Source organism: Mesoplodon mirus (assembly GCF_964341445.2).
Source record: "Mesoplodon mirus genome assembly, chromosome: 18".
In the NCBI taxonomy this organism is placed as follows: Eukaryota; Metazoa; Chordata; class Mammalia; order Artiodactyla; family Ziphiidae; genus Mesoplodon; species Mesoplodon mirus.
In genome coordinates, this window is record NC_138994.1 from 51,190,067 (window position 1) to 51,202,575 (window position 12,509).

Genomic DNA, 12,509 nt, shown 5'->3' on the forward strand with positions numbered 1-12,509 from the left:
GTGGTTAGGACTTGGTGCTTTCACTGCCAGGGCCGGGGTTCAATCCCTGGTTGGGGAACTAAGATCCTGTAAGCCGGGCTTCCCTGGTGGTACAGTGATTAAGAATCCGCCTGCCAATGCAGGGGACACAGGTTCGAGCCCTGGTTCAGGAAGATCCCACATGCCACGGAGCAGCTAAGCCCGTGTGCCACAACTAGTGAGCCTGCGCTCCAGAGCCCGTGAGCCACAACTACTGAGCCCATGTGCCACAACTACTGAGCCTGCGCTCTAGAGCCCACAAGCCATAGCTACTGAGCCTGTGTGCCGAAACTACTGGACCCCGTGCTCTGCAATGAGAAGCCACCACAATGAGAAGCCCGCGCACTGCAACAAAGAGTAGCTGCTCACTGCAGCTACAGAAAGCCCGCTTGGAGCAACGAAGACCCAACGCAGCCAAAAATAAACAAATAAAATAAATTTATAATAAATAAATAAAATAAAATACACCTATCCTTTACCCCATCAATTCCACACCTAGGAATTTATACTACAGTTATGTTTTCACATGTATGAAATAACTTATATACAAGGAGATTCATCTCAGCATTCTTTGTGTACCCAAAGGTTAAAAACAACGTAAGAGCCCATCAGTAGGACCCTGTTAAATAATTTGTTGTGCAGCCACATAGTGGTATATTATGCAGCCATTAAAAAGAACCAGTAGGGAACAGTCTTCAGCCTACACTGTTCAGTGGAAAAAGCACAGTGTGAAACAGTGTGTATACATACTACCATCTGTATTACAAGAAAAATCTCTACACTTCATTGTTTAGCACTGGTGGCACTTGGGAGTGGACTTGAAGACGAGAAAGAGTTACTCTTTATCATATCCTTTTGTGCATTTTGTAAATTTATTTATTTATTATTTTATTTTGGCTGCGTTAGGTCTTCATTGCTGCGCGTGGGCTTTTCTCTAGTTGCGGACACCTAGAGAACAACTCTTTGTTGTGGTGCACGGGCTTCTCATTGCAGTGGCTTCTCCTGTTGCAGCGCACGGGCTCTAGGCGTGCGGGCTTCAGTAGTTGTGGCTCGCAGGCTCTAGGGCGCAGGCTCAGTAGTTGTGGCACACGGGCTTAGTTGCTCCGCAGCATGTGGGATCTTCCCGGACCAGGGCTCAAACCTGTGTCCCCTACATTGGCAGGCGGATTCTCAACCACTGTGCCACCAGGGAAGTCCCTTTTGTACATTTTGAATTTATCAGAATTTCGTAGCATGATTTTGTATCTGGTACCACCTATTTTGAGTTAGTTAATTTTTTTTTTTTTTTTTTTTTTTTTTTGCGGTACGCGGGCCTCTCACTGCTGTGGCCTCTCCCGTTGCGGAGCACAGGCTCCGGACGCGCAGGCTCAGCGGCCATGGCTCACGGGCCCAGCCGCTCCGCGGCATGTGGGATCTTCCCGGACCGGGGCACGAGCCCATGTCCCCTGCATCGGCAGGCGGACTCTCAACACTGTGCCACCAGGGAAGCCCCGAGTTAGTTAATTTTTAAGAGCATCAAAATAAGCAGTATATGGCTAACCAGGCAACATCCCCATGAGACAAGTGTATAGCCTTTACAAAGGGGGAACACATGGAAACAGAGTGGGTGCTAGGGGAGTCCTGAGAATGTCTTGGGTTGCTGCAGTTGTACTTAGCCTGAAAAATCAAAGCATTAGTTCTCAAATGTATGTCCACTTAAAATCCATCCTCCCACTCCTTTGGATAGTTTTGCATGTGCCAGTAGGAATATCACATCTATGGCTATGGGAACAGCTGCTGCTAGGTGTCCATTTTGGGTAAAGGGTGCTTCGTAGATGATAAACACTACACAGTGGTCCTCCTTGTTCCTGCAGGTGCATAAACTGGAGCCTGAGGCTTGGAAACACGTGGAAGCCATATATATAGACATTGCAGATCGAAGCCAAGTACTTAGCAAGGTAGGAACTGTTCAGTGATATGGGTGGCCTTTGAGATGCAGAAATGACTTTTTTTTTTTTTTTTTTGCGGTACGTGGGCCTCTCACTGTTGTGGCCTCTTCCGTTGCGGAGCACGGGCTCCGGACGCACAGGCTCAGCGGCCGTGGCTCACGGGCCCAGCCGCTCCGCGGCATTTGGGATCCTCCTGGACCGGGGCATGAACCCGTGTCCCCTGCATCAGCAGGCGGACCCTCAACCACTGCGCCACCAGGGAAGCCCCAGAAATGACTTCTAAGTGTCAGAGAAACCAAGGAACCATACCCAACTTGGCTCAAAGGGAAGTTCTCTCTTGGGTATTTTATTTTTTAAGTGAGTGTTAAGAATTGCCTCGCCCTGACTCGGGGATACCACCAGGAAAATGGTGGCCCAGATGTATGTGTCCTGTTTGCCCTCTGGAAATTGTCACTGGATGACGCAGGTACTGTCGGTAGCCCTGGGGGTGATTTGCCCTGCTGAAGTGACACTTAGCCTGAAACTAGTTCTCTTTCTAACCTGGTGATTAAAAATAGATATTGCCTGCCTATTTTGTGTTTAGAATACTCTGTTCTGTGGGTTCTAGGTTGGGGGGTTGCCAGTTACATGAAAAGACAAGTACCCTGCCCTCAAGACGTTGGTGGTCACTTCTCAGAGTAACAGACATGGCAGCAGCCACCTGGAAAGGACAGTCCACTGCTAGACCATAAAGTTGGAGAGATGGGGGACCAGGTCTGTCCTGCTCACTGCCCAGGAGGTATTGGTTTAGGGAAGTAAAGGACTAGGTTTCCCTCATTCAGTACTCTCCCTATTTGACAGAGGCCTGTTGGAATCAGGGCACAGGAACTTGACTCTGCCCGTTGGTAGGGAATAAGTGTTTGCTCTCTGTACCCCAGGGGTGTGATACCTCTTTCCTGGAGTCACTCTTTGTGACTAAGATATTTTGTTTTGTGCATTCCCAAATAGATATGAAAGCCATCTTGTGCTTCTTTGCCTAATATCCCCACCCTTACCCTCAAAAGATTAGTGGATTTTTCAAAAAAAATTTTTTATTGAAGTATAACATATATAGCAAAGTGAATAGATCAAGTGTGCAGCTTGATGAATTTCCTCAAACTGAACATCACCAGATATTTCATTTCTCAAACAGAAATACTAGCCAAAAGTATGGCGCTTTGAGTATTTTGTTGACTGTTTCATGTGAGTGGAGAGAAGCAGAGGCGGGGAGGATTTAATAAATAATCTCCTTAGCTTTGGGAAATGCTTTATGATTGTGTGTGTGTGTGTGTGTGTGTGTGTGTGTGTGATTTGATAGCTTCATTATTCTTGTTAAGTAGATGCCATAAGGAGTTTGCTTTTCGTTGCCCACATTAGTCAATGCAGAGGAACAGCCCAAGAGTAAACTTTTGTTACTGTTAATTAACACACAGCACTGACTGCATTTTAAATCAGTGAGGGGAGACTGACGATAGTACACAAGAGGATTAAGTCTGCACATTGAACATTTCCAATAATGATTTTATTAAAACAAGTCAGTTTAAAAACAAAAACAAAACAAGCCAGAGGGAGATGGGTCTAGAAGATTTCAGGAATGACTGCGGCCAGTTGTTCTCAGCTCAGGCTGCCGTTTTAGAATCACCTGGGGAGTTAAAAAAAAAAAAAAAAGCATGCAACCCTCCCCTGCAGATGTTCTTATTCACTGGGTTTTAGGTGGAATGACCCAGAAATCTGTACAGTTGACCCTTGAACAACATGGGTTTGAACTGCGGGGGTCTACTTAAAAGCAGTTTCTTTTTTCAGTATTAAATACAGTTCCACACGATCTGTGCTTGGTTGAATCCGAGGAAGCAGAGGAACTGCGGGTACGGAGGGCAAACTGTCAGGTGGATTTTGGACTGCGTGGAGGGTCAGCACCCCTAACCCCTGCCTTGCTCAAGGGTCAACTGTAGTTTGAAAACACCTTCCTTGGTCATATGAATGTTCACTCCAGGTTGCAAAGCCCCATCTTAAACAGTGGAAATACGTGCCTGCTCACACAGTCTGGTAAAAGTGAAAACAGGCCCTGGCAGACAAAATCACAGAGAGCTCTCCTCTGAGGCAAATGTAAACAGTTCTATATCTTGTTTATAACACCTTCCCAGATTTTCTGTGAGCCAGCAATGTCAAGAATGGTATGAACTGTACTCTGGTGGAAAATCTGATCTGTTTCTCCCTCTCTCTCTCTCTCTCTCTCTCTCTCTCTCTCTCCCCTCCTCCCTCCCCTTCCCCCTCTTTCTCCCTCCCCCCTCCAACTCCAACTCCTCTCAGGATTACAAGGCAGAGGAAGACCCAGCAAAATTTAAGTCTATCAAAACAGGCCGAGGACCCTTGGGTCCCAATTGGAAGGTGCAGTTCACACCCTCACCACCGGGGGGTAGGGGTGGACTGGGGCCAGTGTGTGTGGATCTCCCCCATGGAGGAGGGGAATGGCCTGCCTGGGCTAAGGGGGATCCAGAGGTCTGCCCTCTTAGTTAACTGCTTGCCTGTGGGTGTGTTTCTAATACAGCAAGAACTTGTAAATCAGAAAGACTGCCCATACATGTGTGCATACAAACTGGTTACTGTCAAGTTCAAGTGGTGGGGCCTGCAGAACAAAGTGGAAAACTTTATACATAAGGTAAGTGACCAGGGTGGGAGGCCTTCCCAGTGTGTGTTGGTGGGAGGTGTTTTGCCCGACAAGAGAAGATCATACAACCCACGTGGCATATATCAACCCACGTGGCTTGATATTTTGGTTTCATTTCCCGGACCCCCCACTCCCCCTTGCACTGAACTTACAGTTTAATGCTGTCCATCCAAGGGTACCACATGTGAAAGGTAAGGAAACTGAGGCAAAAGAAGGAAACAGGAAGGGGCTTTGTTGTGATTAAATGACAAATTAAATTCAGCATCTTTTCTATTTATTTAGTTGCGCTAGGTCTTAGTTGCAGCAGGTGGGCTCCTTAGTTGGCTTGCGGGCTCCTTAGTTGCGACTCATGGGCTCCTTAGTTGTGGCATGTGAAGTCTTAGTTGTGGCATGCATGTGGGATCTAGTTCCCTGACCAGGGATCGAACCCCAGCCCCCTGCATAGGGAGTGCGGCGTCTTAACCACTGCACTACCAGGGAAGCCCCTCAGCATCTTTTCTTGATGCCAAAAGGCAAGAAGCACTATGAACCAAATTCTCCAGTGCCCTGAATTACTGAACTAGACAGACCTAAGGAGTTTTTTCCTTTTTTTTTTAACAAGAGAATCTCAAACAAAAGTATAATAACATGTAAAAATGGGAGACCCAGGAAAACTGAGCAACTCGCCCAAATGACACCTAAGGAGTTTCTATAGCCTTATCTCTGATGTGTGAGTCTGGTGAAATTGGACAACATTCATAGCTGTTGGCCAGTTTTAACCTGGCTTTAGGCTCAAGAGACAAGGAAGAAACTTGGCACAGTTGTTTTGGGACCTTGACTTGTGGACTGCCTGTCTTGGTAGCATTTTGGGCACAGAGCCTCGCGGTGAGGTAGGCACCAACCCTCTCCTGGGGGCTTCCCCTACTTGAGGCCATACCCTTCAGACACATGGAGGCAAAGGTCACTGACCTGAGGGACTGGAGGGCTGATCCAGATCAGCCAGCCAGGTATCACTCCCCCCACCCCCATAAAGTGTGGGTACTGGCACAGAGGTCTTGGGGCACAGGGCTGCAGCAGTGGCCTGCACCTTCCAGTTCTAACTTGGGTCCCTCCTTTTTATAGCAAGAGAGGCGTCTGTTTACAAACTTCCACAGACAGCTGTTCTGTTGGCTTGATAAGTGGGTTGACCTGACTATGGACGACATTCGAAGGATGGAAGAAGAGACGAAGAGACAGCTGGATGAGGTACTTGGGAGGCCAGACGAGACTCTGGGACTGTGACCTAGATAACCGTGAACATTAAGGAGTCGTGCCAGGGCGGTTCACTGAGGGCACCGTCCTGTGGTTCTAGGAACATGTCAGCGTCTACTGTGGGTAAGGTCTAATGCCAGGCGATATGGGAACTACAAGGAAGAAAGCAGCCTGTGCTCTTGAACTTGCAGTCTAGTCGAGGTCTTGGCATATCCAGAGAGACAAATATGGCGGGCTGTGCTGAATGCCAAGTGAGTAATACAGTTGCTGCAATGGTTCTTCAGAGCTGGTTGGGGGGGGATGGTGCTGGGCTGCAGAGATGGAGGTGGCCCCGGAAGGAGGCAGGCTGGGCTGGTCCACGAATGCCACGCACGTCACCCGCAGAGGACAGCAGCGGCACACAGGACTAACCCCTCTATAAGGGTGTTAGGAGCTATTTTTAGAGTTTGGAGCCTTTGCCTTTTTTTTTTTCTTGGCTGTGGCATGGATCCCAGAAGGAGAGCTATCTGTTGTTCCATGGAAGCCTGAAGACCTAACACTCCTCTTGCCTCATTTGGGGAATTTGGGGCTGCTTCCCTGCAAGGCTCACTCTGAGGAGATGGTCAGTAAATAACATTCAGGCAGCCGCTGTGTGTGAGACACTGTTCTGAGGGCCTTTCCACGTCTTGTCCCATCTCCTGTGATTCTCACAACCCCTGTGAGGACGCGCCACTGTTACCCCCACTCTCAGATGAGGAGGTAGAGGTTCTGAGAGTTCAAGGCCGTACCCAGGGTCACACAGCCTGCAGTTGATACAGTCAGGGGAAGAGCCATAGCACTCAATCACTCCGTCTCTTCTTCTCCCTCTAAATGCCATTTGGGACTCCCTCCTGCCTCTCGGGGCTAAAATTAAGGTAGGAAGCTCTGTTTCATAGGAACTGCCATCCATTGCTCCCTCCTTGCCCTGGGAGGGTTGGCACGGAGCCTGGGTGTCTGGCAGGCATAGCTTTGCACAGCCTTGTCTGGCTCTCCAGCAGGGCCTCAGGTGAGACGCAGGCCTGGGTCCACAGTGCCCCACACTACACAGGTGCTCCCACTGCACTGTGCTGGTCTCGGTGGAGAATGGGCCCGCGAGCTCTTCCTTGATTTTACCCTCCAGGATGACACTTCCTGGGCTGACTCACTGGTTACAGTGGTTTGCTGAGTTAGTTCCTGTTGTAGGCAGATGTTTTAGTTATTCATTCAGGTACATTTGGCAGGGAAGTGGCAGGATTTTGGACACAACTCCTGATTCTTCTGCTAAGGATCTTCAGGAAGTGGTAGATTTTAATGTCCAGGGCTCTGGCGATTCTAACAATGTAAGAGGGAGGCCTGAGTCCTGTGGTCACCCGATTCTTGAGAAAAAGAAAAGAAACAGGTTACCAAATGGAAGAACACGGCGCTTTCGGGGTTTAGCCTGTAGCTTCAGCTGCCCACTGCCTGACAGGCCAGCCAGAAGTACACTGGGGTCATGGAAGTGTTTGCTGACAGCCTTTCACTCTTTGGGTCGAATTCGAATTCTTGGTGCTGGGAAAACTCTCCTGAGCATTTACTGGATCTGCCTCCCTCAGATCCAAAGTTTGAGAGCACTTGTCCTCGGAGAGTTCTTTTTTTAATCCCCACCCCTTGTCTTTGCCTGTTTCTCCATTCTGTGGATAACTGTGCCAAAAGCTTAGATGATCTCTGTCCTCCAAGATAATTACAAAATGCAGAAAACCCTCTTTGGAATTGGAATTTTTTAAATAGTTGGCAGTGGAAGAGAAAGCAAAGCCACTGGGGGACATGTTCTGACCCCTTTAGCAACTGTATGGGACCTTTGTGTGCTGACTGTACCTCTAGCTCACTTCTCTTTCTTCTTTATTTTTCCTCTTTCTAAAAATATTTGTATCGAAGTTTTATTTTCAGAGTTTTACTTTTTTCTTTTTTCTTTTTTTTTTTTTTTTTTTTTTGCGGTACGCGGGCCTCTCACTGTTGTGGCCTCTCCCGTTTTGGAGCACAGGCTCCGGACGCGCAGGCTCAGCGGCCATGGCTCACGGGCCCAGCCACTCCGCGGCATGTGGGATCCTCCCGGACCGGGGCACGAACCCATGTCCCCTGCATCGGCAGGCGGACTCTCAACCACTGCGCCACCAGGGAAGCCCTACTTTTTTCATTTTTAATTAAAAAAAACACTTTATTGAAGTCTGATTGACATACAAAGAGCTGCACCCATTTAATGTGTACATCTTGATGAGCTTTCAGATAAATAGACATCCGTGAAACCATCACCACAGTCAGTGCCAAAAGCATATCCATCACCTCCACAAGTATTTTTATAGTTTTAAAACTCAGGCAGTAGTATCCCAGGCGTATGAGGACGATGCCGTCCTCCTCTGCCCTGTCCCTGTGGTCCTGCCCCCAGAAGTAGCCCCTTGCAGTTCTCACAGTTGTTTCTTTTGTTAGTTACCTCTGAGTTTCTAAATAATAGGTTTATCCTCTTAATTCACAGTTTTTCAACTTGAGCTGTTAATTGCTCGCTTCTTCCTGTGGAAGGTTTAGCTCTTTTACTCCACCCACCACTCACACGCTCCTCTCCATCCTTCAGTGTCACAATTTGGGGTTAACTGGTCATTCAGCGTTTATCATTATTATACCTTTGTCATTCTTTTTCCCAACTGAACCCTTTCATCTACTCTGATCTTCATTCCTTCCTTGGATAATTTTCTTGTTTTGTTAGGAAGTTCGAACCGTGTTCCTTCTCTTTGTTAGCTTAGTTCTCTGTGTCATTAAGTTTTTGAGTCTCAGCAGGGTGGTTGGTTGGGTTGTTGGCACAATAATGTCGTTGACGTTGGTTCACTTTCGTTCATTTTGCTCCCACCCGGTGGGCACTTTGAGCTAAAGATCTCTTTAGTTCTGGGAAATGTTTTCCTGTTACCTGTTTCATCATTTTCTCCCCTCTGTTCTCTTTGTTCTCTGTCTGGATTGTTTTTAGTTAGAAGTTGGACCTCATGAATTGATCTTCTAATTTTCTTGTTGTGTCTCCTTTTTCGTCTCCTTCCTAGGGGAGGTTTTCTGAAGTTAACTTTTCTCTCCTCTGTTGAACTTAAGACATTTTAAAGCATTTCTTGTGCTGTGTTCTTTTTTTAAGTATTTTTTCTTTTTTTCTGCTTGCATCATTTTCCTTTTCTGAAGCTCCGGGTTTTGGTTCTTGTTTGGCTTTGAGATATCTGCCACCTGAACACTCTTTGTTTTCTCTGAGCTCCTTTTTCCTATGGGACTCTGTGTTTTCTGTTAGGGGCTTCCCTCAAATGACTGGGGGTTGGGGGTCCTTGGCTGTCCGTTCAAAGTGAAGAGTGAAGCTCCAGAAAGTGGTTGGAAGCTCTCTGAGTCAGTGGCTGGGCTTATTGAAGGGTAATCAGGTGGTTCCATTGGGGTCCCCCACTTCAGGATCCTGAGTCTATTTTTCTTGGGCTGCTCATTTTGCTTTGAGAGGACTCCCCAGTCTTTTGCTCATGGAGATGGTCAGGGCCAGCATTTGCGAGCTGAGCTGAAGAAGGGTCCTGGTGGGCTCACTATGCCATGGGGTAGCTCTAACTTAATCCCATTGTATTCTGCATCGTGCCTACTTCACCCCTAGCTGAGCCTGGGGTCCTGAGTTCAAGACCTCAGTGCCTCCAGAGAGTGAATCCCTGGGCTTTGCAGGAAGGGGGCGTTACTTGACTGTGAAAACTGGGGGAGGGAACACCAGGGCATGCCAGGCCCAAATGGTTCTTTATTCCCACTTTCAGTGAAGTCACCTGTTTTCACCCCTAGCTGCACTCCCACTTTTAGAGGCACCTGGTGCTGCCAGTTCCCAGGCCTCTGGGTGACCTGCAGCACCAGTGGGTCCCCTCCTCACTGGCAGCCCCTGCTGCTCTGCAGATCAGTCATTGCTCATCCATCCTTTTTCATCTTCCGGAATGCCATTTCCATCTCTTATCTGTAGTTGTCTCCTCTGTTTTTGTTGTCTTTATAGTTTTCTATCTTTTTTATTCCTTTACTGTCATTGTGGTAGGGTTTTGGGGAGGAATAGCAACAAATGCATGTATTCAATCTGCCATGATTAACTGCAAGTTTGTGATAGAAATTATGACTGTTAGGGAGTTCCCTGGTGGCCTAGTGGTTAGGATTCCAGGCTTTCACTGCCATGGCCTGGGTTCAGTCCCTGGTCGGGGAACTGAGATCCTGCAAGCTGCTTGGCATGGCCAAAAAAAAAAGAAAAATCAGAGAAATTATGACTGTTATTCTTTAAACCAATGCATAGTAGTCTGGCGTGGGTGGGTTGTTTTGTGAGTTATGAGAGGTCACTGTAAGGCCACAGTCACCACTGCCATAACTCTTGTCCCTGTGTGGGGGTGGACGCACCATTCTTGGATTGAGGCTCAAGGATTTGAGAAATGAGATCAAAAGGTTAGTCCTGGGACTTCCCTGGTGGCGCAGTGGTTAAGAATCTGCCTGCCAATGCAGGGGACACGGGTTCGAGCCCTGGTCCGGGAAGATCCCACATGCCGCGGAGCAACTAAGCCTGTGCGCCACAGCTACTGAGCCCACGTGCCACAACTTCCGAAGCCCGTGCACCTAGAGCCTGTGCTCCACAACAAGAGAAGCCACTGTAATGAGAAGCCCGCGCACCGCAACGAAGAGTTGCCCCGGCTCACCGCAACTAGAGAAAGCCTGCGTGCAACGAAGATCCAACGCAGCCAAAAGTTAATTAATTAATTAATTAATTAATTTTTAAAAAAGAGAGATTAGTCCTTTTCCCTAAAAACAAAAATGTCAGGAAATGTGTGCCTGTAGGGGAACAGTGGCTCTCCCTCCTTCCCTCGCTCCTGATCTTAAGAAACTCAATCTCAAAAGTGGAAGAGGGCACCTTAAAGGTCATTTAGTCCAATTATATGGCCAGTGCTTGAGTCCTCTCTGCAGCTTTCCCACCAGCTTGTGCTTGATCACCTCCTGTAATGGGGAACTCACTGTCTTATGAACATGGTGGTGATAAACATATCTATATTATTTTTTTAATTGAAGTACAGTTGACTTATAATAACATATCTGTATTATTAAGAGAAGCTAACATTGAGGCCTTACCATGTGCCTGTCATGTGTGGTAAACATTTGACATGTATGGTCATGAAATGCTCATGGCTACCTGTGCCGTAGGTATTACTTTCAGAGAAGTTAAGGATACCTTCTAGTTCAGAGAATAGGTACCTCCTGGGCCTTGGTCATTAACTCTAGATATGAGACTGGGAGAAGAGGACTCATTTTAAAAACTTTAAGAAATTTGTTTCCCTACTTACTGGACTGTCTAGAATATTTGCTGAGAAACAGCAAAGAACACACGATTAAGATCCTGCCGCATTTTCTTCCCCAGCCTTCCCTTGTGGGTCTTCCTCTCTAAATCTGTTGGCTTCTCTGATCCCTCCATAGCCCATTCCTTCTGGACTTTGTACTTTGGGATGGAGTTGAGAGGCTACATGGCGCTCTTGCTCTGCTGGCCCACCCTGGGAGCTGTCTCTGAGCCTCCGTGTAGCCGGCCTTCCTGTCTGTTTGCTTGTGTGTGAATGTGCCTGTCCCTTTCTCATCACCTGAACTTTGATGAAGAGGGCCTTTGCTCCATCCTATGGCTTTTTGACTGATGGATCACCATCAGTTTTAGATTTTCAGTCTTAAACTCTGGACCGGTTACGCAGCAATTGTATAAGTGTCCCTATGCAGTGAAGTGCCTGGCAGGACACTACATCCTAGTTTCCCGTTTGGGTTTGTGGTAGACAGAAGGTCTGAGGATAAAGAGAAACCACTCAGTGCCTAGCTCACCTGCTGGGCTGTGGGAGATTGGAATCTGAGATTCCCATAGCGCCTGCAGAGGGCAAAGCTAGGTCTTTTTTTTTTTTTTTTTTTTTTTCCTTCGGTACGGGGGCCTCTCACTGCTGTGGCCCCTCCCGTTGCGGAGCACAGGCTCCGGACGCGCAGGCTCAGCGGCCATGGCTCACGGGCCCAGCCGCTCCGCGGCATGTGGGATCTTCCCAGACCGGGGCACAAACCCGTGTCCCCTGCATCGGCAGGCGGACTCTCAACCACTGCGCCACCAGGGAAGCCCAAAGCTAGGTCTTTTGAGGCCGAGGGATCCCTGTCTGTGGAGTCTTAATTCCTTTCGCCCTGCCCAGAAGTGATTGACCCCAGGGCAGACCACCTGCAACATTGACCAGCATCTTGAAATATAGGAGCAGCTTTCTTTTCTTTTTAAATAGTTTCATTTTTCAATATTAAGGTAATATATAAGCATTAAACATTTTTTGGAAAAGAGTAAAAAGTAGAAAGAAAAAAAACACTTGTGGGCCTCCCTGGTGGCGCAGTGGTTGAGAGTCCGCCTGCCGATGCGGGGGATACGGGTTCGTGCCCCGGTCTGGGAGGATCCCATATGCCGCAGAGCGGCTGGGCCCGTGAGCCATGGCCGCTGGGCCTGCGCGTCCGGAGCCTGTGCTCCGCAACGGGAGAGGCCACAGCAGTGAGAGGCCCCCGTACCGAAGGAAAAAAAAAAAAAAAAAACACTTGTACTCTATTTAAAGATAAGTACGCTATTTAAAGATAAGTACTCTATTTAAAGATAACCA

General features: G+C 47.9%; 1 protein-coding gene across 1 annotated transcript in view; it reads left to right on the forward strand.

Moving 5' to 3' along the window:
* Positions 1-12,509, forward strand: part of PITPNA (phosphatidylinositol transfer protein alpha) — a 41,071-nt gene that overhangs the window by 20,455 nt on the left and 8,107 nt on the right. The window contains exons 7-10 of the mRNA XM_082604808.1: positions 1,872-1,955; positions 4,275-4,352; positions 4,513-4,623; positions 5,734-5,856. Coding sequence (XP_082460934.1) covers positions 1,872-1,955; positions 4,275-4,352; positions 4,513-4,623; positions 5,734-5,856 — 396 coding nt within the window. The remainder of the gene's footprint in view (positions 1-1,871; positions 1,956-4,274; positions 4,353-4,512; positions 4,624-5,733; positions 5,857-12,509) is intronic.